A 25,716-nucleotide genomic window follows, 5' to 3' on the forward strand; every position below is an offset into this window, starting at 1 on the left:
GACTCCACAACCCATCTGGGCAACCCATTCCAGTGCTCCATCACCCTCACAGTGAAGAAATTTTTCCTTGTGTTTCTCTGGAACCTCTTGTGCTCCAGCTTGTACCCATTGCTTCTTGTCCTATCAGTGAACATCACTGAGATCAAATATCCCTTTTAGGGTTTTAAAACTACAAGATAAAAAAAGTTTAACTTCTCTAACATTTGCATTTCTGACAGCAAGAATATGAGAAGCAATGTCAAATGCTTGAAATCCTCCCACTTGTGCAGTGATGGCTGAGTCATTGTACTGATATCAGCCAATTTAGAGTACTCCACCCCTGCTATAAACGTTGGGCCTAACTCAGTTGGGAAATGGGAGCATCACCCACACAATGCAAAGCACTGGAACAGTTTTATCTTGCACAAGGTAATCAGCAACAGTATACAAAAATAACTTCAGTGCTAAAGGGGTTCTGTTCCTGCAGTGAATAGTCACTGGGGAAATACTGCCTACAGAGTTCGCTTTGGCTTTCTTAAGTCTTGGTTTCTCCAGCGTTATTGGAACTTGTATTAGGAACACACATTGCTTGAATACCATCTCTTTATGTGAATCTTTATGCTGCTATTGCACTGAGGTTACAACAGAAGAGCTCACTTGTCACTGCTTTAATTTGGGAAATTACACATGGATAAGTGCTAATCCTGTCTATCTCACTGGATAAAAATAGTTTGCATCAGGTTTCAAAGATAGCATGCTTTATCATACTAAGTAGATTGTTCTTCAGCTCTTCAAACACTTTGGATTTCTCAAGTTATTTCTTGATTCATAAGAGTGCTATTTTAGTATTAAACTTCTGTAAAAGCTTTGACTCCCATGGAACCAGTTACTTGCTTAAGTGTATGCTTGAAAATCTTTTGCTGAATGAGAACTTATATGTATTTAAGTGTGTAAAAATAATTTAAGTAAATCATTAGTAATAGTAGTAATTAGCAATTATTATTGTAGTTATTGTAGTTATAATTAGTAATTCATTAGTAATGTTATTTTAAGCTTCTCTTATCAGATTGCTTACAAACAGTATACATTTGTTGTCACCGTTGCAAAGAATGTGTTGAACGCCTTTTCTGCAAGAATCTGTTCAGAAAAAAAAATGCTTCTAAATACTTGTGGTACTAGCGATGATTCAGTAAAAAGCTTTTGAGGATGTTAGATGGTTCTGAGGCACATCCTGGCAGAAGCAGCATCTATCTAGGTAAATGTAGCCTACTAAGCGTCCATGCTTTATATATGTATGTTCTGTGTTACAAGTATAGAAAAGAGATTAATAGTGTTAGAGTTGTTGCTGTTGCAATTTCTAACACAACTGCCTTTCTTGGAAAATTCTTGGCAGATGGGAAACTAAATCAAAGAATAAGAACTAGTTGGTTTGTTGCCTGCTCTTAAATAATTGATACACATGTATAACTGAAATCACTGCTATTTTCGGTAGTATGGTTTGTCATTGCATGTGCTTGTTGAACAATGAGGATTATGAAATAGTAAACATATCAAATAGCTTTATGCTAAATCGCTGCAAAATAATCATACTTTAGTAGAAGCCATTGTAATACTTCTGTAATGGGAATGCACAAATACTTATAATGAGATAACTGAAATAAAATGATTTGGGAACCATGATTACAGCATGCTGCTGAATTTCATTTAGTTTATTTCTTCATGGCACAAACTACACTTAATTTTAGCCTTGCATTCTACATATTTTCTAGTATGGCTCCTATCTAAAATGGCACTTGAACATGAAGTCACCAGCTGTGTGTCTAACTGGGATCGCTTGAGCTTTTGCAAACATTTTGGCATCTGACTGTGGCAATCATGCAAGTGAGTTGTTTGTGTTCAGATCTGCATGAGTGATTCTCAAGATCTGGCTTATGTTCTTATCTAAATTTTCACCAAACAGTATGTGTAGAGAAACATCTTTATGGCTGGTAGCAGATAGGCTTTTGTGACGTTTTCAAACTACAGGGAGCCAAATCACATATGCATCTATTTTTCTGAAGCATGGACTCGTCCTACCAGTCTTTTTGCATCATTCTCAGTACTGAAAATATGAAGGAGTTACATCATAGTGAGAACCTAAATGCTGAAGGTGCTATGGGCAGAATACCAATGTTCATTACAGGAACTGTGAATGTGGCTTGTAGGATAAAGAAATGTAGTAATTGTAATTGATTGGCAATATATGTTCTCTTGTTTCCTTCCCAGTTAACTGAGTGCCTATGTATCTATAGAGTAAGTTTTGATAGTAATTTCCATTGACATGACATGCATGAAATTATTCTTCTACAACTTTATCTGAACTTCTGTAAATCACATGTGACTGACTATTATGCCATGAATTTGAAGAAAAGTGGTTTGGTTTGGTTTTTTCTGTTTATCCACAAAGTAGAGGATGTAATGAGTACAATTGCTAAGTAGCATATCCCTCTAAACTTCCTGACATAACTTTGATTTTATTTGCAGTTCTGGGTGCAGTGAACAGTATGAATGGTTTGCCCCAACTATTTCATTTTTGTGTGCTACATCTATGGTGTGTATGCATCCTTTTTTCCTCTTGTATGCTTAAATGTTAATGGGATACTGGCTGGAGTATGATTAGAGCCCTCACTCTCAAGTCACAAAAACAGATGTGGAGAAAAGGATATTGTCCTTTCATTATGCTCCTTGTGGCTGTGGAACCAACTGCCTCTAGTAAATTGTAGCAGTTTACAGTGATTGCTTTGCTGTGACTTCAATGAATTCCTGGGAGCAGAGGTCAGAACACTGCTTAGCAGGTCAAATTTGGGTTGATACTGTGATTAATAATAAGAAAGGACCAGAGGGAAAGTATCACTCTAATAAATCTCCCAACTAACATTCTATTCTTCTTTGATCCTATAAAAGCAGCTCTGCATTTTAATTTCAAGTGGTTTGACAGAGTTTATTAATAGAAGGCTCTTTCTGCTGAAAACAGTGCAGTAACAATTCCTCTTTCAAGATCCATCTGTTGCTGAGGACATCATCAGCCTACACTGGTTCAGGTAGGTTTTGGATGTTAGACACTTCTGGAGCTTGCTCTGCTTTTCCTCTATCCGTCTGATGACTGGTGTTTCTGCCCCACCTGACTCTACTCCGAACACCAAGCAGCCACATCCTGACTCTTGCAAGGCTTGCGTTGTGTGCTGCACATAAATGAGCACCAGAGATACAGGTTACTGGATGCTCAACAGGTTTTTCCTAACAGTATTTTATGGACAGAATGAGCTGGGTTAGTCCAGAAAAACCTGAAATGAGTCAGGATAACAGTTTTTCCAGAATCAAACCCTTGCTACAGAGAGAAAGGGAATTGTGTCCACTGGCAATAGGACTAGAAATACTGGTGCTACATGATAGTGAGGGAGATTGAGGTTAAATGCCAAGAAAGATACTAATGGTAACAGTAGCTAAGTGCAGCATCCCTGGAAAGGTGATGGAACAGCTCATCTGGATGCCATCTCAAAATATATGAAGGAACAAATGGTTATCAGGGAAACTCAAAATGGATTCACCAATGGGAAATCCGATCTGACCAACCTAATAGCCTTCTATGAGAGTATAACTGGCTGGCTAGATGAGAGGAGAGCAGTGGATGACATCTACCTTGACTTCAGCAAGGATTTTGACGCTGTCTCCCATAACATCCTCATCAGAAAGCTCAGGCAGTGTGGCTTGGATAAGTGGACGATGAGGTGGATTGAGAGCTGGCTGAATGACAGAGCCCAGAGGGTGATAATCAATTGCACGGAGTTGAGTTGGAGGCCTGTGGCCAGTGGAGTTCCACAGGGATCGGTTCTGGGGCCAGTCTTGTTCAACATCTTCATGGCATCTTGGGATGCACCAAGAATAGTGTGACCAGCAGGTTGAGGTAGGTTCTGCTTCCCGTCTACTCTGCCCTGGTGAGGCCTCATCTGGAGTACTGTGTCCAGTTCTGGGCTCCTCAGCTCAAGAGGGACAGGGAAGTGCTGGAGAGAGTCCAGCACAGGGCCACCAAGATCATCAGGGGACTCGAACGTCTTTCTAATGAAGAAAGGCTGAGGGAACTGGGGCTGTTTAGCCTGGAGAAGAGGAAACTGAGGGGAGATCTCATTAATACTTACAAGTGTTTGGAAAGTATATGTCAAGAGGATGGGGCAACACTTTTTTCTGTACTTTCCAGTGATAGGACAAGGGGTAATGGAAAGAAGCTGAAACACAAAGAAATTCCACTTTTTTACTGTAAGTGTGACAGAGCACTGGCACAGGCTGCTCAAGGAGGTTGTAGAGTCTTCTTCTCTGGAAGTTTTCAAAATCTACCTGGACACGTTCCTGAGCAACCTGATCTAGATAGACGTGCTTGAGCAGGGGGGCTGGATCTTTAGAGGCCGCTTCCAACCCCTACCATTCTGTGATTCTATGATTACCTGGGGTTGCTGTGGAATTTCAGTCATCTGAGGTTTTTAAGGTAGCTTCTACCAGACATCTTTTGGGAATGATTTAGGGAAAGCTGAACCAGCCCAAAGCAGAGATGTGACTTAGGTGACTCATCAAGGCCATCCAAACTTTTACAATTTTCTATGTGTGAATGCTGTGGTTTAGACCCATCCAGGGACAAATGACCACAATTAGACTTAAGTACCACAGACTTCAGAACTCCTAAGGACAGAGAGAGCTTAACTGCTGATTCTAGTCCAGGACAAAACAGACCAGGCTACTTGGCTTGGGGAAGAAAATAGAAAATCGTTTAATCCACCACCAACCAAAACATAATCATAAAACCCCAAAATATAACAAATAGAAAACAACACAGAGGGGTACAATGATGAAGAGCACAACCAGCCCTTTAAGACCACCTTCCCACCACTCTTCCCTTCTTTCCAGGCTCAGAGCCCTGATCCAGGTGTCTTTATCTCCCTAAATAGTGATGGCAGAGGCACCAGATTGGCCCAGCCGGGCCAGAGGCGGATCCAAACCCCATTGTCGGGGGAAAGTCTCAGAACACTGTACTGGGTCTGCACTTCAGCCCCCTCCCCCTGTTACCATGCAAAAGCAGCTCCTCACATAACCATGACAATGAAGAAGTGAAAATTTTTATGATATGTATCCCTTTTGGAACAGCATCAAATGTCCAAAAAGAGGATCATAAAGATGGGCTGCTCTCAGCGGTGTGAGTATAAAAATGGCTTGGCAAGGTAGAGAATTACACTTAAGCCTATATTGACGTAGATAAGAGCAGAATTTGGCCTGGGAAAGGCTGTTTTGCATTGAACTCCACTCTTGTACAGTGTAGAAGATAGTAGACTTCAGCCTGAAGCTTTCTTTCATTCAAGCTGGAAATGAAAAGCAAAGATGGCAATAGCAGCACCAGGGAAGGAGTGAAAGAAAGTACAGATACTCAAGTATGCGAAAGTTAGATATCAGTCCTTCAAGAATCTCCTCACCTTCTGCATCTTACTGAGTACATTTTATGAAAGAATTTTTTCCAATTAGTTAAAAAGAATTGTTTCTTCTTCTATAGGAGAAGAATAAGCTGAGAGATGTTTGTGATGTTTGTGTTTTATGCCACAGGACTGTGAAGTAATCTTTCCCAATGTAAATGAAAGCTCTGAATAGCTGTATACTTGCTTCTAGATGAAGAGGGATACTTCAGGAATGGAAATTTTTAAATGCAGGCTGACTCTCTAGTTTTTTATAGTGTTTGATCTGCTGCTGAATAGATCACAATTGTAGGAAATACTCCTGAAAACATTACAGTTCAAATAACTGTTGCAGGTGTTTTTCAGAGCAAGTGCTGGCTTCTTCCTTAGAAGAAACATATTTTAAAATTCCCCAACTAGTTAAAGTGCTGTAACAGGTTGGAATTGAAGCAACAATTTCAAGAGATGCTTGCTGATAATAACTGAAAGGTAACCACTTCACTAACAGTGCCTCCTGTCAATCAATTACAGCCTTTAAAGGAGCCCATGCTGCTGGTACCTCTCTGTGCTGAAGAGTAAAAGCAAATGAGTCAATGCTTAGTGCATTAGCTTATCCACTCACGCTATAGAGAAAAGTGAAAGGGAAAAAACCTTACCCTCTCTCTACTACTGGTAGAGATCTATTTCTCTCTTTCTCTCTTTAAAAACTTCTTTGAAAATGAGTGAAGTGACCTCATTGCTTTGTGAATACACCCACAGAAGATGCAGTACAGACTGAAATGTGTGCAGTGTCTGGGGCTATAACAGAGTGGGAACTCATGCTATTCATGATGCTAGAGGGTGGCTGGTCTTGCAGCTCTGTATAGGAGGCTTTTTCTGAGACTACAAGTAACTATGGTTTAGAGAATGCTTATTTAATTAATACAGCATTGAATGAACTGTTTGTGTGAGGGAGGAATTCTTTTAGAGGGAACTTTAGTTTTATCTCTGAGGAAAGAAAATATATACTCATGGAGTCTGGGATTTATCAGCACTAAAAATTCATGTACTGTTGAAACATGATTATGATATTCAAATGGTTTTAAACAAGGTATGGTAAAATAACTTTTCTGCTTTGACTGGGACTATGCTGTTTAAAATCATCTTTACCAACTTAATGGAGACAAATGAACAAGGTTGCTCATTTCTATGCTGTCTGCAAAGCTGATGTGTACTGTTGTTTTAGTTAACATGACCAGTCAAGATCATCTATCATTATGTTCTAGTTTTATTTAATGAAGACAGAACTCAAGTGATGTGATCCTTCCTACTTTTCTCCCTTGGAATCTCCCAACATCCCCAGCGAAGTGTGTTGTGTAGATCAAATTCTGTGTTCAGCAGAAAGCACTCTTGGGTTGGATTAGACCAAGCAGATTACCTCACAGGTCTTGTTAATATATGAGAGAATGGCTTGCTATTTTTGCAGTAACAAGACATTGCTGGCTTATGGTATTTTTCAACTTTGTGATTTTTTTATGTGTACCATTTGCCCCTTCCTCTTTGATTTGGTGAGTGGCCAAGGGCAGCATTATAGTGCTTTTTCCCATTGAGTTGCATCTTATTTATTTCAGTCACTTATTCAGTTTTGTCAAGGTATCTTTGAATTATGCAGTAAGAATAATAAATTTTAAAATAGACTGTTTATTGTTTCCTCTTATTGCATAAGACTGAGTGTACAGTTAATGCAGTCCTTGGTCCTACTTCAAAATCCTTATTATAAATAGTGGTATTACTGGACTCAGAGTGCAAAACTGCACTCTGAAACTTCAGTTTTCAGAACATAAAACACAGTGTTGATAGTGGATAGTGTTTGAGCAGAGGAATTACTCTAAAATATTTCAATTGAGCTATGCTTCTCTACCTGGTTCAAGAGAATATCAAGTGAGGCACATCTGTGACTTTATTTCCTTGATGTGATCTTAGTTGGCATGTATCATTCCCACTATTTGCAATTAGAAATTACTTCAGTCTCTCAAAATGGTAAGCTCTAGCTGCTTTTTTTTTCCTCTACCTGTGATATTTGAAATGTCATGATAGATTTGGGAAGCTGAAAAGCATGAAGCTGAAAGGGCTTTGTGTTCTGGGTGCATTTACATTCATTACTAATGGCACATTGACTCAGCCTCTAGGTGACCTGTTATTTAAAGCCACCTGTAATTAAGGCATGTGTCCATCACTTTAGAACTTGTATGACCTGCTGATGGGTTCTCCACATAATCTGCATCTCTTTATCAGCAAATAGCAATACATCAGCAGCTCTAATTAGGTACCTTACCAGCTGATTAGTGTGAAAAATGCATCCAAGTTTGAGAAAAGTTGATTGCTCACATAAATGTTCCCATCGTACTCTGAACTGAGCTGAGTCTTATCTTTATAAGTAATACTAAATGGAGAATTTTGAAGGAAGAACTTACGTTGTATTGAGATTTGGTTTTCTAGGAATTTACAACAGCTCATAAATTGCTGTCAACAGCAAATATTTCCAGCCATTTATAGACACCAAGTGGGACCTGTAACTACAGATACTTCATCTTCATGTTCGTTCCTCTCTCCATACACCTGAGTCTTTATCCTTTTCACTTTTGTCATTTCCAACTAAAGGGCATAAAGCTGAATCATAATGCATCCCATAGCACTTGCAGGCACTATGTTAGATTTTCATTGGAATTGTGCTATTGTACTGATATTCATTTGTTTAATTAAATGTCTCGTCTTTACTTCCATTCTCCATTTAAGGAGAAGGAGGATGTCAGGCCGATTTCATTATTGGTACTGTAAATGAGTTTTGCACTGGAATAGCTAGCTTCCTTCACACATAATGCTTTCTCATCGTTTCCTTCACTTACGTGTTTTGCTTAGGGATGATTAAAACAGTTAATTTCTTTCTAGCTAATAAATATGCCCTGTGTCTGCATCTCTGGAATAGAACCCACTAGACTGCTGCTAATGCTTTATTGTTCACAGATGAAGCTTGAAGGCAGTATTGCCATGTGTGAGGAGGAGTTTTACAGCATCCTAATGGGGCCTGATAACTCAGTTATAATCAGTCAGCCCCACGTATTTGATACCTTAGGACTAGGAAAGTAAATGGAGACCATTTTAGCATATCTTTGTTTTGCATGTTGTTGGGAATTTGCTGTTTTATTCAAGGGTTATTGTCCTGTCAGATAAGTTGGGCTTTATGCTCAAAATACATGTGAAAAAAAAAGTATACAAAAGGAATTCCAAAAAATGTCTTTAAGCTTTACCAGTTCCTGAGGAAAGTTCTTACAGGGTGCATAATACCTAAATGAAATAGGTTTAGTCAGGCTGGATAGGATATTCAGTTACTAGTTGTAAAGGCTTAAGGCAGCCCTGCCAAATTACAGGTTTGGGATGTGGTAACAGGCATGACACCAACAGCTTTAGGGATAAACAATTTATGTCGAAATAGTGGTGTAGCAGTAAAGGCAAATTAGTAGTACGATTATCCAGACTTTAACAGCAGCAAATTCAGCAATTCACTAGTACTGAGCTAGATTTAAATCTCAGATCACAAAGATGTACGTGACCATGGCTATCAGGCAGGAGACGGGCATGGCTTCTTCTCTGGATGAGCTACTTGGACAAGTTGACAAGCTTGAGGAATGCCAGATTCCCTGATGGGATTGTCCTGTCTCTTTTTGGGTTGGGAAAGCACTATTTGGACTTGTTCACCAAACGTCATATCCCATCTCTTTGACAGATCTGTCCTGGGTGTGCACAGGGCTCAGAGGTACAGTGTAAGGCAATACTACAAGACAGTAATGCTACTGGATGTGCTTCTTTTAATTTTAATTTTTACATTCTTATTTTTGTTTCAAAGTCCCCCAGGTACAAGCTGGTATGTACATATAACAAACTAGGACAAGATTAAAAATGCTTTGCATGGAATATTTCATTGGAGGTCTCAAGGAGTTTTTTGAAAGGGATTTTAAAGGTCTTTGCAAAAGAGACATACCAAAATTGTCTTGTAAAACAGCTTTTTCCCTGTTCTAGTCCACTGCTTTTTCTATAGTGCCTCTTATCTTGGTTCACAGGTACTCAATAATTATGAAACACTCAATAACAGTCTGGTAAGCTGGTGAAGAGTCTGGAGCACAAGTCTTACAGGGAGTGGCTGAGGGAGCTGGATTTGTTTAGCCTGGAGAGGAGGAAGATGAGGGGAGACCTTATGACTCTCTACAACTACTTGAAAGGAGGTTGTAGTGAGATGGATGTCAGTCTCTTTTCCCAAGTAACAAGCTACAGGACAGGAAGAAATAGCCCCGAATTGCATCAGGGGAGTTTTAGATTGGATACATGGAAAAAAATCTTTAATGAAAGGGTTGTCAAGCGTTGGAACAGGCTGCCCAGGGAAGTAGAGGAGTCACCATCTCTGGAGGTGTTTAAAAGACATGTGGATGATGTGCTTAGGGACATACTTTAATGGTAGACTTTGGCAGTTGAACTTGATGATCTTAAAGGCTTTTTCCAAACAAAACAAATCTATGATTCCCATGTTACTTTCATTTGTTAGATGTTTGAACCAAGCCTCATCTTAATTTGTGTATATAATTGATTGTGGACAGTAGAGCTTTCTGCTAGAGTAAAAAACCTCCCACACTATCTTTATGGGAAATTTCATGGATATCTCAAGAACAGACAGAAAACCAGCAAGTGTGAAACAATATGAATGTGAAAGTTTATGGGAGGAGGTTATCAATGTGTATAAATGCCTGATAAGGGTGGTGGTAAGGGTGATTGAACCAGACTCTTCAGCACTGCCCAGTTAAATGGTGGAAGGCAGTTAGTACTATTTTAAATGCAGGAAACTCCTTTAAATGTGAGAAAAAGCCTTTTCACTGAGAGAATAGTCAAACTCTAGACAAGGTTATCCAGTGATAGACAGATGTGGAGGCTCCATCTATGACAACAGTCAAACCCAACGAGGCATGACTCTGAGCAACCATCTCTAGGGTCACCATGCTCTGAACTGGGAAGTTGGATTAGACAATCTCCCGAGGTGCCTTCTGTCATCCGTGATTAGTGGAATGATCTTATCATGCCAGTATGCACATTTTAAAAGCTGATACTTCAGTAGCCTGGTTTATTTATCTTGGAATATGGCATCACTCCGGAAGGAATTAGTCTCTAGTAACCATGAGTATATACATGCCTGTAAGACTCCTTCAGCATTCATAATGAAAGAAAAAAAGTATTACTAGCCAGAGAGACAGATAATTAGAATGCTTAAATCAGCTGCTAAATTACAATTCCATTTCTTTTTGAAGTTGTTTCTGTCTGTGACTTGAGGTTGACTTGTAAATCAGTTGGTGCTGACATAGGTGTGGTACCATAAGCAGACCACTTTTGTCTTTTTCCAATGTGTGGGAGATCTTAAATAATCTCTCCTCTTCCACCAAGAGCATTATGAGGTGGGAAAGAGTGAAGGGAAAGAATGGGATATGATTTTCACCAAAAACACTGCAATAAGAGAAACCCAGTTGGTGATGTTTTCCTGGTAGGAGGAATAGACCTGAAGCTTTGGCAAATACTCTAATTTAAACAGGGCCAGGTCTTCAAGAAGACTTTTTAAGTAGTTTGATTACTATTTTATTGCAAAAGTGGGTCCTTTGACACTGTCACATACGCAGCTTAGCAGGATTGATTCCCATAGTAAAGGATGAAGAGTCAGCATTTTGGAGCCATTACGGCAAATAAGTTCTACTTTATATCTTAGTTTTGACACTTGTATACTGGTTGTTTTGTATCTGTTTCTTGAGTCAAAATTGGCACCTAGGGCCATGCAAACGTACCATTTTACAATGATTTTACAATGTCTCCTCTTTGTTTATAAAATTACATAAATTGCTCGACAAAATGAGAGCACAGCACTTTAGGGAGGAGGATGTACACCACAGCCATTCAGTCCCGGGGAGGATGTGAGTGGGCATGCAAGATACCCCAATAGCATGTAGGTCTTGCGCTGTGCAGGTCTGATGGCCACAAAGCTTTATCAAGGCAGGCAGGAGAGCTGATAGTAAAAACTGACTCTGCTGTTGGTACCTAGGAAGGGCAGTGGGATGTGCTCTGCTCTGGCTGGCTGCAAAAGCTTGCTTTCCATAACATGGGGACTGAGGGTACAAGACTCTCTGGAGTTTTAGAAATATGAGTCTTAACCAGAGTGACAATTCCACAAGCCAAGATTTAGGAGGGTGTTTGCTTATTCTTAGGGAGATCCTCAGGGGACAGGAAAACAGCCACATCTCACCTTTCTTTTAACACTTTTATTATTGTGTGAGTTGTAATTTTCTCTTTTTAAAGTGTTTTTCCTGCAGAAGAGCTCATGCTCCCCGATTAAATTCGTGTCTGAGGAGTCAGTTTGTTTAGCTTTTCAGACCTTCTAATAAAATTTTTTCTCTCTGTAAATGGCCTTCTACATACTTTAAAAATAGAGGTGACAGCTTCAGGAGCAAAGTGTGTCTTTCATACTAAGACAAGAATTGGTCTCTTGGGTGTTTTTCCTCTTCTGTAACTGAATTAGGATATGGAATTATTGATCATAAGAAAGTAAAATTATATTTCTTTGTTTTAAAGGAGGAAATAATGATATAAGATGTACCTTAGATGTCTCTGTGTTACTGGAGGTGGTTTTTTACTTCTGTGATACTCTAACTTCAGAGGGACAGCATATCAGAAGCAGAGAGTGTCACCAGTAAAAATCATATGGTCATCTGTGCTATACATTTAAATGTAACAAATGCGACCTTGAGTAATGTCATTCCTATCTGAGGATACAAGATGCGTGACATCAACATGAAAGGCTATGTTTGTGTTTGCAGCTGGACAAAGGTGATAAGCCTTTCCCAGGCAAAGATCTTCCTGGATGGTTTGGTATGGATTATGACCTTTTTTGTTTGAAAAAATATTGGTGTTGTGATTGATGTTGTATTTTACTAGTGCTGCTGATTGTTTTATTTGAAGCTGTAGAGGAATCTCCATCTTGAACTTGCTGAAGAAATTTGGGAAGATGATAAATTCAGCCTTTTTTGGGCATTGTGTCTCTGTAACACTGAGGGACAGTCCAGACCTGTGCCAGAGGTTCCTAACAAACAGTGTGTGAGCTTTGAAGATCTTCTTTGAATTTCATCTGGCACATCTTTTTATCAGTCGTTACTAATGGTCCTGGTAGTTTCATTTGCCATCTGTTTTCCTGTTACAGATAACATAAAGCTGCATGCTTTCTTCCTCATGCAACCTCAAGACTGATTTTGAGCAGTTTTACTGGTACAGTGATTGTTAGCCAAAGATATTGCTTAATAATAGAGGGAAGCAGAAATTAAAATGTATTTTGGATTAAAGAGAAGAGCAGTAGACTGGAGGTGTAGGACCTTAGAGCTGATATGTTAGATCAACTGCCCAGTAAGAGCTTTCAGATTTGTGTTGCATGCACTGTTTAGCTAGTTCAGCCAAAGCTATTAGGGATTGATGCTACTTCTCATGAAAATAAATAAGCATAAACACTCCTAAAATCATGTTTAGAAGCTAGGGTAATCAAATTGCACATCAAGGTAATTGCACATCATAGTAATTGCACATCAAATAATCTTAGGAGCTCAAGTGTTTTGCTAAGTTGGGGCAGAACTGTAATTGGGCCCAGTTACAAGGAAAGTTACCTGTTATGTTGAATACCTGAAATTATTAGTTTTTCTGGAAGACGTGGGCCAAAATAAAGATATTAGCAACCTTATTCATCTATGTCACTTGACTTTTGTAATTTTCCATGTTATCTATGCCATAAAGCAGTCCAGGGTGTTAACTGATAGCAGGCACATGCGTGGAGGGAACTTGGCAGAATAGTAGGCATAAACTCCACATGGACTGCTTTTTATCCCTAAAGGATATCCTTTATCTCTAAAGGGTGTGGCCCCACTGAAGCAGTGAGACCAGGTATCTTCATACTGGACCTTTTGAAGTCTGAAGTACAGATAGAGAGAAGGATCCATATTATGGAAATAAATTCTGTACATCATGGACTTTGAGGTTTAAAAATGTATGTACATGCACAGGCATCAGTGCCAGAAAAAGTGACAGAATCAAGGAAGAACAGGGTTTATAACTGGCAGATAAAGTCGCAATTTGTGCATGGAGAGAGGTGTGGCAAGTGAGTAACAGAGTATTATGACTAAAGTCACCTTATTAAAGCACAGAGAGAAGTGATAAATGGCAAATAGTGAACAGTGGAGGCTTGATAAATACTGTGTGAAGGTAAAGAGGGTTTCATGCCACCTGTTTTGCATATTATTTTCTATTTTGTATTAAACTTGCAGAGGTGAGTTTCAGGTTTAGCTTCTCTTATCCTCATTTTATCTATATTCTAAATTTAATTTAGCATCACCATCTTATAAATTGCAGACTTTGAAGAATTACCTCATTAGTCTGCTTTGTGACTTAATTTTGTATTTCTGTCTACACTACCAGCCTGCAGGTTTTTTCTTAAGTGAATTTCTTTCTGAGTGTCTGTAATTGGTTTTTAGTGCATTTGTGTCTAGACTGGCAACTGGTATAAATCAGCATGGTTCCAATAGTTCCACTGAGCTGCTCTGCCTTTTTTAATATCAATTTTCCTACAGTTCTTATAGCAGTTTTTGTTCTGGTAAAACTCATGTTTCTTCTGTGTGCACTTCTGTAGTAACAACTACTACAGGAATTGGCCCAATTGGAGCATGGATTTTTTTTCCTTTATATTTTGGGTTTATTTCAGATGGTAAGTACTATCTACAGTTCTAGGGTGACACTTAAGTAATCTTACTCAGCAAGTTATTCCTTACACCATTGCAATCACATTAATTCCAAGAGGCTTGTATGAAAATTGCTATATAAAACAGAAGCACTTCTAGGATGGTCGATAACAATGTCCAGAATAAAGTGTACAAAACTGGGTATCAGGTAGTGCCTTTCATCATATACTGAATAGAGTAACATGCTGGTTGACATAAGAAAGCATATAGAGGTGTGACCTATCAAAGGGAAAAACCTTTTCTCAATACAGTTAGGTACTAAAACCCAAGGGAAAAAGCAACATGCAATAGTGTGAGTTACATTGTTCCCCTTTTTTCATGTGGGACTGTTTCTCAGATCAGTTTCTTCAGGAACAAAAAACTTGGTCTGGTTTGGTTCAAGACTTGACCGATATATTTTCTGTGGGATCAAAGTATTTTCCAAAGATGTTCAGCAAGTTGGTGGAGGTACTGTTGTTTTGTTCAGATTGACTTCTTGGCCTGTCACAGAATCACAGAACCATTGCGGTTGGAAAAGACCTTTAAGATCATCAAGTCCAACCACTAACCTCATACTGCCAGGCCCATCACTAAACTAAACTGTATCCTTCAACACCACATCTATGTATCTTTTGAATATGGCAAGAGAGAAATAGGTTATGAGCACTTTGACTATTCAGAAAGGTGATAGTAGTCATTGCCATGGATGCCCCTGAGGAACATGAAGAAGATCTTTTTGGAGCTGGTGTTCTCTAGGTCTTCACAAACCCTGGCAACTTTGTGCAACCAAAGGATAGGCCAAGAAGTCAACTGCTGATGGGAAAGAAAAAAAGGCTTTGGAATAAATGACAAGGCAAGCAGTTCCAGTCTGTCACTCTTCTTTCTGTGTTTTGAATGTAGAATGAAGAAGGTTTCCTACAGGAGGGAATGGTGAATAATACAGATGTTCCTGTGGATCCTGAGAATGAGGCCTATGAAATGCCTCCAGAGGTAAATCTCTTATGGTATTTGCTGTGAATGCACATAGGAGAAGGATGCAGGAGGGGGCTTCACGCTTGAGCTATATTGGCTTGGTGTAGGTGAATTCTGTGACCTGCCAGGCCACAGCAGAGATGTGATCTCTTTGGCCAAGATCTCTCAGAGGTCTAGTGCTGGCAATCAGAAAATCCATTGCTTTCTTGGTAATAAGAAAGCTTAATGAGAAAATATGTGTGTTTTGAAATGCTTGTGCCTGGGTCTATGAGTAATCCACAGTAAACTTCTATCTTTTTCTTATGTTTGATAGGGAATATCAGAAAAACTGTGTTTTCGTAGATTGTTTTAATAGCTTGGCCATTTATCAAAATGTCATACTTTGTAAAACATGATAATTCATTATTATACTCTGAAGTTAATGCAATTATGGGAGTAAATTATTTTAATGAACCTGTTATCTAAAATATTGGTACAATGTTGAGCACAATGCATTGGTAGTTGGAGTGGCAGTTTTGCAGTAGCAGAGATTTGGCTGAAAATGAGAGGTGTAGAACATTTAGCACATGATCAAGGCAAAGACTTAGAGGCACACTTGATCACAAACACCTTGAATATCACTGAAATTATGGTCCCTGCTCACATATCCATAGTGTAACACACTTTTAAATGGTTTACTGACTCAAATAAGTATATAACACACCTGATGTGCTGTTCAGCCCAGGTAGTCCTCTTCCCTCTCCAAGAGAATTGTCTTGGATGGCCCTGTGAGATCCTGGTAACATCTGCTATATGGTTTGTTAACCATGAGAAAAGCCTAATTCTCCTGTAAATGCCACAGCTTGTAATGTAAACTAACAAATTGAAAGATCCTGATTATATGAATATTTTGGCATCATGTTCCCTAGAACTAAAACAAGCAGTGAAAGTAGGATGTATTTATCTAAAATACTATTAGTGCTGATTTCTACTCTCCTCATTAGGAAGAGTATCAAGACTATGAACCTGAAGCATGAGAGCCCTTTCCTTCCTTTATATCTCCTGAAATCTACTAACTACTAAAGACGTCCCATCCTGTACAAGTGCTGAGTTCCAATGTGCCGAGTCGTAAAATTTTTTTACAGTTTTTAAGGTGTATTTTGAAGTCTTCCATCAGCAATGATTGGAGTATCTGTGACTGCATCTGCCTTGTTTCAGCATTTCCCTCCTGCTGAAATGAAAGCTGATTGGCAGGGTCATTGTTGTGCTGTGGATATTGTGGCTTCAAGTTTCAAAGTTAAAAAAGAAAATATCCAATAAAAACACCTAAGTGTCTACTGCTTATTTCTAACTCTGTACATGTTCTGTTGATAGGCTGTCAGTAATTTGATATTGTTTATGATTCAGTTTTTATTTGTTTCCTATGACTATTCTTTCTGTGCAGAGATGACTTATTGTGAGAGCTTTATATATATGTGTATGTATTATACATATTAAAAAAGTAATTGAGCATGAACTATGCACCTATAAATATTAGCTGTTGAAACTTTATTGTTTTGTGATGTGTTTTATTAACTTGTGTCTGTAAATAATGATGTTCAACTGAAGCAAATAAAACGTAATCCATTAAAAATCAGCTTCTAAATTAGTGATGATTTATAGCACCTTTCCTCTCCAAAAAGCACATTAATGCATTCAGCCTGCATCATTTCCTGAGAAGAAACCAGAGGAACGAAGCCAGACAAACAGAAACCCAGACTGTATGAAAAACAGGGTGAAGAGAGAGAGTAGCAGGGCTAGTCCCTCAGCTGGAGTATATTGTTGACAAAATAGATCCTTTTGTAGTACCAATAAAGTTTCTCTTTGCAAGGATAACCTGAGAGTGAATGAAGCCATTAATAATAGGCTGCAGCAGATTAGCAGGAAATTGTGAGGCCCTTTGAAGAATTACTCTTTCAAGGTTGTTAAAGTGCTGGGTTATGCAGAAGGATGACAGGTTAGTTGCAATCAATTTGTCTTGTATAAAGTCCCATTTAGCAAAGGTTCAATCTACTGTCTGTTTTCAGAAATGGTAATTTTAGTTATTATCTTGCCTGGATGATTTTGCACATAGTAAAAAGATTTAAATGTGAGATGTTTTTGCTGCTCTCATGTTTTGTTATCTGTTATTTTAGATAAAATTTTGAGTCTAACCTGAATAATACAATGAGGTTTTTAAGGTTCTCTAATCCTAGATAGACAGCTCTCCTCATTGGAAACAGTATCCAGACTATGAATCTGAAGCACGAGAGCCCTTCCCTTCCTTTATATCTCCTGAAGTGTACTAACTACTAAAGACCTCCCATCCTGTACAAGTGCTGAGTTCCAATGTGCTGAGTCATAACATTTTTTTACAGTTTTTAAGGTGTATTTTGAAGTCTTTCATCAGCAATGATTGGAGTATATGTGACTGCATCTGCCTTATTTCAGCATTTCTCCTCATTAGACAGTTAATCTTTCCCAAATCCTGGGGCATGGATATTAAAACAGGTAAATGTCATTGTCTGATTTTGTAAATGGGGAAACTTATGTAAAACCACATGACACAAGTCAGTGGCATGTACAAAAGGAGACCTGTAACCTCATAGGCTGAATTCTCCAATCTATTCTTGAGTCAAGTTTCTTTGTGGCTTTCTGTAACCTTCCTGATATTAGCACACTTAATGTGGAATAGATCTTTTCTGTTATGTACTCACCCCAGTTGTATATGGTGGGAGCTGATGGTGTAGTGTTGTGAGCCAAAATCACATGAACATGTGGGTTTCATGGTGCTTAGAAGACTGATGCTTCAGCTTCCCATGTCATCCAGCAGTCTCAACCCCATATTTCTAGGGAATTTCATTTATTTCAGAACTGCTGTGAAGCTCTTTTTTTCAAAGCAATTAATAAGCCCTTTGATCATTTGCAACCTCATCTGGGTGAACCTACTTCTGCAGGGGAGTTGGACTAGATGATCTCTAAAGGTCCCTTCCAACCCTACCATTCTGTGATTCTATGATTCTATGAAATTGCGAATATTTTCATTAATAGTTAAATTGCTTAATGGAGCTTAAAGTTCTGCACTCTTCTGCAGAAATTTTTCATGATAACCTTCAACAACCCACTAACAACTTGCAGTCTCCTTCACAGGTGATGTGTCAAAAGAATCTCTTGACCTGGACATCTGTACTCTTAAAGTTCTTCTTGTGTCCATGGAAAATTAATATCAGAACAGGGCACAATGGAAGATAGTGCTTTTATAATTATTAATGTTGTTTAAGGATCTTTCTGCTCTAGTAGACAACTTTGGGAAGAAAAGCTATACTGTGATTTTGGTTTGGCTTTTTTTTCCCCAGCATGCTAGCAGGGACTCATCTACCAAAAGCAACAACTGAGAGCAGTCAGATGCCTGATACTTTGGGAAGCAGCCTAAGCAGAATCTCTTCCACAGCCCACATGGTTTGATTGCTCTATTGTTTCTCTGCTAGGGAATCAAATTAAACTGTTCGGTTGCTCACATGCTGCAGATAAGCCATGCACTTCTTAAGTAAGCTGTGAGGAGCAACATGTCATAAAAAGCAGTAATAAGAATAAACTGACTCCTGAGACTGGCCCATTTTCTGAGCATGTAGGAGTTAATTATTTGCTTTTGTAGGTTAACATCAGTAAATCGTTCAGTTTTCAGGTCATTTAAAATGTACCATAGGCGATCAGTTTAGTTCTCTTGCCTCTTCCAAACATGCCCTCAGATGGCCCCAAAAGTCCATGGGACCCCTGGTTACTATGGCAGCACAATGTGATGCACTGCTCTGATAACAAGCTGCATTTTAATTAGAGTCCTTAAGGGCTGGCTGACCGTCCTTTCCAGGTAAACTAAATGCCATTTTGTCTTATTTCCTGCAGTGAGATGAATACTGACACGTGGATTGCAAATGTCAGAATTGTGTTGAATGCTAAAGCTGAGCTAAGTAGACATTGCTGTATTTGGATTTTTTTTAAAGTGTCTGCCCTGGATATTTAAAAATGCTTCTAATAGATAACATTTGCTTTAGCAGTACCTACCAGAGAGGAATATACCTGAGAGTCCTCTTTTCCTTAAGACCCTACATTTCAACTCAAACCAAAAGCAATCTTATGTCTGCAAATTATGAGTTAATAATGAGTCTCACCATATCCCAGTCCTCCAGGGAAAAAACACATGTTGTTTTTTTGTCCTGACAGCTTTAATTGGTCTTATAATGGTTCCTAATTAGACACACTGTAATAATGTTTTTATTACTGTAAATTGCAATTTTAATACTTGTGTTCCCTGCTTTTCATATAGTGAATTTCAAGTCATTGTATTTGTCTGAGTCATAGGGCAAGAAATGCCCTTCCTATCCTCACCCCACTGAGACTTACCTTCATTCCCTTGAGGCAATTGTAGGCAAAAAATTACAGTGTCCTAAACTCATGGAAATGTAACATGCCTGCATCTCCTCAGGAAGCAGATTTTACTCATCCTGTCTTACATAGCGTGGGCAGTCTAGGCTCAGTGGTTCTCATGTAGAAGCATCTGACATGGACAGCAGGTCGGTTAGCTGCAGCAAACTCAAGAGAAGAGACCTCTGCCTCCTAGAGCTGAGAAACTTGAAGATTCAGAGCTATCCATTTAAGGGCTGATATTATTCCAGGAGCATGATGGAAGACAGTTATAGAATGGCTGCCTACACATATTCATAAGATCTTAATATACTAAGTAGAATTACTTTATTGTCTCTAAGATTTGATCCAAAGTTTACTGAAATCTATGGAAAGATTCCTACTGGCTTCAGATGAATCTTTTGAGACACCTGTAGGCCCCGTATACGTTGGATCTCATACAAATTAACATATGTCATTCTGTACTGATGTGATGAGTTTCTAGTTCTTTCTGTATGTTTTCTAAGGGAGAAAATAACTGCTGCAATCCTTGCTTCCTATAGTTTTGGAAGGCACTGGCTTTACAGTAAGTTTTTTGTCAGATAGATGGTGTGCGGTGGAAGTGATGCTGCAGAGCTCTGATCTCTAACTCACTGAAAATAAAGGGAGTCTTTTCATTGACTTACATGAGTGTGGATGATTCCTAATGTTTCTCATTAGTCTAGAACTCAGAAATGGCACTCAGATGATTAAGATCCCTCTGCAGAATATGTAAGAGTAGCAAAAGTAGCAGAAAAAGAAAGATTACCACAAAATCCAACAACTAAGTCCTCATCAGGTTTTTTTTCAGCAGTGCTGTGCTCTTCTGTGCTGGCAAAGCACTGTACTGTAAATACTGCATTGTACAGCATACCTCAAATGTTGGTTTTGAATACAGTAGTTATCCTTGGGTATTGCAGCCTTAAAGGTTACACTTTCAGGAAGTCGATGTTTAATGACGTATTAATGCAAACTAAATCTTCGTGTTCTGCTCTGGAATAGCTTAGGAGGGAAGTGGAAGAAGATAGATGGTTTCCTGACACTGGTTTTAGATTTGATTTCAGTCCACATAAGGCTTGCAGAGACTTTGACTAAATTGTCTGATACTGTTTGGCCCCCAGCTTGAGGTTTCAGTATTGCTGGAAGATGCATTAATCGTAGTCTTCACGGAGTGCCATCATTCTGCTCAACTCTAGATGAGTCTGAGAGAATATCATCAGTTTTCACATAAACAAACTTACTCTTGAGTTACAGTAACCAAAAGTAAATGAGATCTTGGCCTTTAATGTCTCCATGCTGCATTTTTTATGAAAAATATTATCTGTTTAAATGCAGACATAAACAACTTTTCTCAAGCTTGCCTGACATTTATCATGTAACTCTGAAGGTTCCTCTGATCTAAAAAAGGCTGGCAGATGGAGAAACAGCAGGTGGAACCTCAGATGAGACAGCCAGGAGGTAACAAACAGGGTAGGAAACTAGGTCAGATGAGATTTCTTCCATGTTGGAAGAAATGCTTTGAAAATACTTCCTCCAGTGGAGGCATTAAAGTGGATTTTCAACATTTTCCATTAATATTTGCATCTCTGCATAGGTCAGAGTCTATCAGCACCTGATACATTTGTAGAGTATATTTCTATGGAAAAAGTTGAGTGTCTGAGATTTACAAGCGTGTGTTTTTCAGCTGCAGCGTAGGAGATCTCTTTACAAGCAGAGCATCCATACATTTCTGATGATTAGCTTGAGATTTAACAAGTAGAATGTTGTTACAAAAAGCCAACTGCTAGGATACCTCAGCTTCTTTTATTTTTCTCTCAACTCGCCACTTTCTCATTTGTTTTTTTCTCTCCACTAATTGCTGAATTTTCAGAAGATTAGATTTTGCCCTGTCCCCATTGCTGTGTGTCCAAAATCTTAATCCAGCCATTGTGCCTAGTACATTGCGATGAGACTGCAAGCCTGCCTGGAGACCTGGGATTTAGTTTTTGACCTTCCCTTTAAAAAGAAGGGGCCAGAGCTTGTCTCCTCCTCAGGGTGCTTCTGTCACTACTGTACTGAAAGGCACCCAAAAGCACTGAGGCAGAGAGGCATGGTGGCTGTTTAAGGAAGGCAGAGGAGCAAGCTGGAGAAGCAAAATAGGCATGAGAGCCTTGCTGAGAATTGACTGGCATTCTTCCTGCCTCATTTCCCTGGGCAGTGCTTCTGGCGTTAGATAGAAAATAGCCTGTGGTTTTGCAATGCTTCCAGAGACAGGTACCTCAAGGAACCATCTGAGTTCAGAACAGGGCTCCTTTGCTCCCCATGAGACAGATTCCCATGCTGTTTGAGGAGACCTGACTTATTGAGTTCCCTTTTCATTTTTTCTGCCATCTGAAGTTCTCTCTACCAAGAAAATAAAAGCAACTGACTGAGGAGTGTTCCAGATTAATAAATATGATACATAGTATGAAAGCTGATTTTATCAGTCTCCTGCATAGAAAAGAGATTTGTGCAATGCTCATCAGACTATTATCACAGTTTTTTGATCAGTTTTATTCACATGAATCTCAGCTGTAAAATTCCATCAAGCCTTGCAAAAATAACAAAGACTGTCATCAAATGTTAACACTTGGTAAGACTGCATTCTGCTGGATTGGTTACATTACCTGTTTTGCAAAATTAAACCTTAGCAAGGAGACAAGACAGCATTGTTGACTAAAAGTGGACAAACATGTTACAGTGAAAATGTAAAGGGCAATAATTTACAAATTATATGTAATGAGGCCAAAAAGAGATGAAATATGTTGTCTCAGTCCACTAAGTGGCAACTTTTGTTGGCAAAGAAAGGTGATGGCAGCTCTCATGAAACACTTGAAACAAAACTCCTACTTATTCAGCCCCCTCACACTGAAATAGAGTTCCCTCCTGGCCCATATTTGCAGCAAGAGAATCACGTGTTTCATTTGAATAATTGGATGTTCTTAGGTGTAATATAAATGGTAGTGAGTTCAAACCCACCAATTTAATGAAAGCTTCACGAATTCAAATATGATGACAATTTCATTCTGTTGCAGTCTGTGCAAGAGGCAATTGCTGTGCAGTAAAGGGAGATCTCCTGTATTTATGCATTTCATGGACAGATGTTTATAATCTAGGTTTATTGTTGATAGATATCTGCTCTTTGGAAAATGCTTGAAGAAAGGAATTATCCTCTCTTTTTTTTTTTTTTTAATTTCACACATTTTGTAATATGTCTGAGACATTTGACACATCCCAATGAGGACACCATCTGGGATTACATCGGATGCATAAATGTTTACATATATATGTGCTTGTTAATGGATGTACAAATCCAGATGTGATTTATTTTAAATACACCACAGGGTTACTGATGTTGTTTGGTCTCTTACAGTGAAATACACTTTGTTAATAAAGATCTGAACTAGATGTTCTTGATGATATAGATATATCAGTCGAGAATTGCATTTATTCTCACGTGTTGTGTTTAGTCCTCTTTCAAGGGCTGAAGCGCCTGTCACAGTGTCAGTTCCACTTGACTGAGCATGATAAATGCACCCTACCCAGAAAACCTGGCATTGCCTAGATACCCAATGGAATTCTTGGCAAACCTGTATTATGTGGAGTTGGCCTTCTGCTCTTAGGAACAGCATAGTTTTTCTGAACTCCTGACTGCCAGTGGGATGTTGGTTCCTATATGACCACAAACATGCTCTTCCTGTAAACCATCATGTAAAATCAGAGTAAGCTGTCTCTCTCTCATGAAGAGATATGATGTGCTGCTTAAATAAAGGTAATTATTCTGAAGTTGAATATGCCCCTGAATAGATGAGTATTAGAGCAGCTCTGAACCAGAGCAGCTTGATGACAAGGCAGCTCTAGAAGGACGTTAGCTGGCAAGTCAATCTAGGGGAATTGAAAGCCAAAGCACTTGTGCCCTTGGGAGGGTGGATAGATCTGGAAGAGGAGAACTAATAGTGAGAGGAGTGCACTTTGGGGAGGAACAGCATTTAACATGTTGATAAATCGCCCATCTGTGTTCTCTCCTTAGTAACTTTGTCTTGTCTTACGTGTTACAAGATTGCTGGAGAAAAAAGGTCATTGCCTACTCCATGACTGTTCACTACCTAGGACAATAGGACCCCAGATATTATTGAAACATAAGTGTGAAGATAATGCTGTTAAATGATAAATGATAAAGATAAAATGGTGAATAAATGATAAAGACTTTTAAAAATGATAAATGATAAAGATAATGCTGTTCATGGATCAAGTATGTTGCATTGGAGACCCTTTAGAAATCCACGGGAGAATAATAGGGGTGTTATTGGAGCTCTTAGTCCCTCTGGGCAACTTCAACTCTTCATAAACAATTGTCTGAGTTCCTGCCAGCCTTCTCATTACACAAAACAAGGGTGCTGCCATGGAAAATAAAGTTTGAATTTACTCAAAGGCAAAGAATTTTGGCATTGTTAAAAATGATGTACCTGTGCCTGCCCAACTCCTACTGCTGAGTGTCTGAACCAACTCTACCTCTACCTGGCTGACAGGGATGCAACTTTCAGAAAAGATGCTGACCGAAAAGTGACATTTACTTTACCTTATCACAGAAACTGGGAAAGAGGAGAAGAGTGTGTGGCTGCACTTTTGCCCAAGGCAAATATTTTCCAGAGGTAAGTGGCAGGTCTTGCTTTGCTGTTTCTTGAGTACCTGTGAAGCAGTGACTCAATGTAGGGCAGCGCCTTCTGTTCTTGTGTCTCTGATGGATATGGAGGGTAGCCATTAGAAAATTAAATCAATGAGCAAGTGCAGATGTTACAACACTGTAGCACAGCAAAGCCATCCTTTGGTAATATAAGATACAGAAGCAGACTTTAAATTTTGCTGATCACCTATGGTGTTGTGGTAGGAAAGTCATTCCATCTGAATTTATGAACCCATCTGTAAAACAGAAATAGCTGTACTTGTAAAGTGCTCACAGATCTGAGAGGTGTTATTACTGCTAATTATTAAGTTAATCTGACACCCTTGACTAATATGGACATCATATGGCAGAAGAAAATAAAGAATGGTCAATTAATATGTAGTTAGTTAGCACAGTTTGATGTTTCTTTTCTTCTGCTTTCTCCAGTGACACATTTTTATGTCTTTTACCAGCGTTGAATGGCTGTCTTCACTTTAAAAAAGACATCTGAGCTGGAAAGAGTAAGAAATCAAGGTAACGTGATTTTCTGTGTCATGCAAATACTACTGCTAAAGTGTCCAAGCCATACTGTTTATAGAAGGCTGACTTTTACAAAAAGAAAACATTACTACAAGGTTTTCTTAATATCTCATTTATCATTCTACTGGTGGGAAAGACAAACAGCAGGTCCAACTTCTTAATTTAAGCTGAATTCAAGGAATGGATTTAATTAGATGTAATTTTTTTTTAAAATGTTCTGATTTTCTCAGTAAATAAACTGAAACGTGAACATTTACATTCATTTTCAAAACATCAGTTTGCAACTGAGGTACCTGAAGATTAATACATGTCCATCTTCCCTAGCCTGGGATCATGCCTCAGCCACATGCTGACTCCAAGACCCAGATACCTACTATAATGACACTTGGGCTAGAGGAAAGCTGAGACTTGCACTGTTCAGCACTGAGCCTGTTGATTGAGACAGTAAGACTAGTTTGAGCTCTCATACTGTTGTGCCAAAGTGTTATGAATTAGAATGCATCCTTCCTAGACAGGATCTGGAAAGAATTTCACTCACAAACAGAAATGGTTCTGACACTCTTGCCAATAGTCTCTTTTTTACTATTGTCCTTGTCTTTCTGCCGATCTTGTAACATTCAGTTACAAAGCCGAAAGTGTTGACTATCAGGTCATAAGTTTGCACATGCCTGATTCCCAGTGGAATCTCTCCAGAGACATGATGTAAAGAAACTGCAGGGTCAAGACAATTGGAGATGCACTGCTTTTTTTTTCCCCTCATCCATTCATTTTATTTCCAAGGTAAATGGTTTTTTTAATTATGTTCATTTTTATGAGT

The 25,716-nt window shown here is 38.8% G+C and overlaps 1 protein-coding gene across 1 annotated transcript in view; it reads left to right on the plus strand.

Moving 5' to 3' along the window:
* SNCA (synuclein alpha) overlaps positions 1 to 16,753 on the plus strand; it is a 67,873-nt gene extending 51,120 nt beyond the window's left edge. The window contains exons 5-6 of the mRNA XM_061993352.1: positions 15,170 to 15,259; positions 16,225 to 16,753. Coding sequence (XP_061849336.1) covers positions 15,170 to 15,259; positions 16,225 to 16,257 — 123 coding nt within the window. The 3' untranslated portion in view covers positions 16,258 to 16,753. The remainder of the gene's footprint in view (positions 1 to 15,169; positions 15,260 to 16,224) is intronic.
* The last annotated feature ends 8,963 nt before the right edge of the window (positions 16,754 to 25,716 follow it).

The sequence above is a fragment of the Colius striatus genome, chromosome 3 (genome assembly GCF_028858725.1).
Source record: "Colius striatus isolate bColStr4 chromosome 3, bColStr4.1.hap1, whole genome shotgun sequence".
Taxonomy (NCBI): Eukaryota; Metazoa; Chordata; class Aves; order Coliiformes; family Coliidae; genus Colius; species Colius striatus.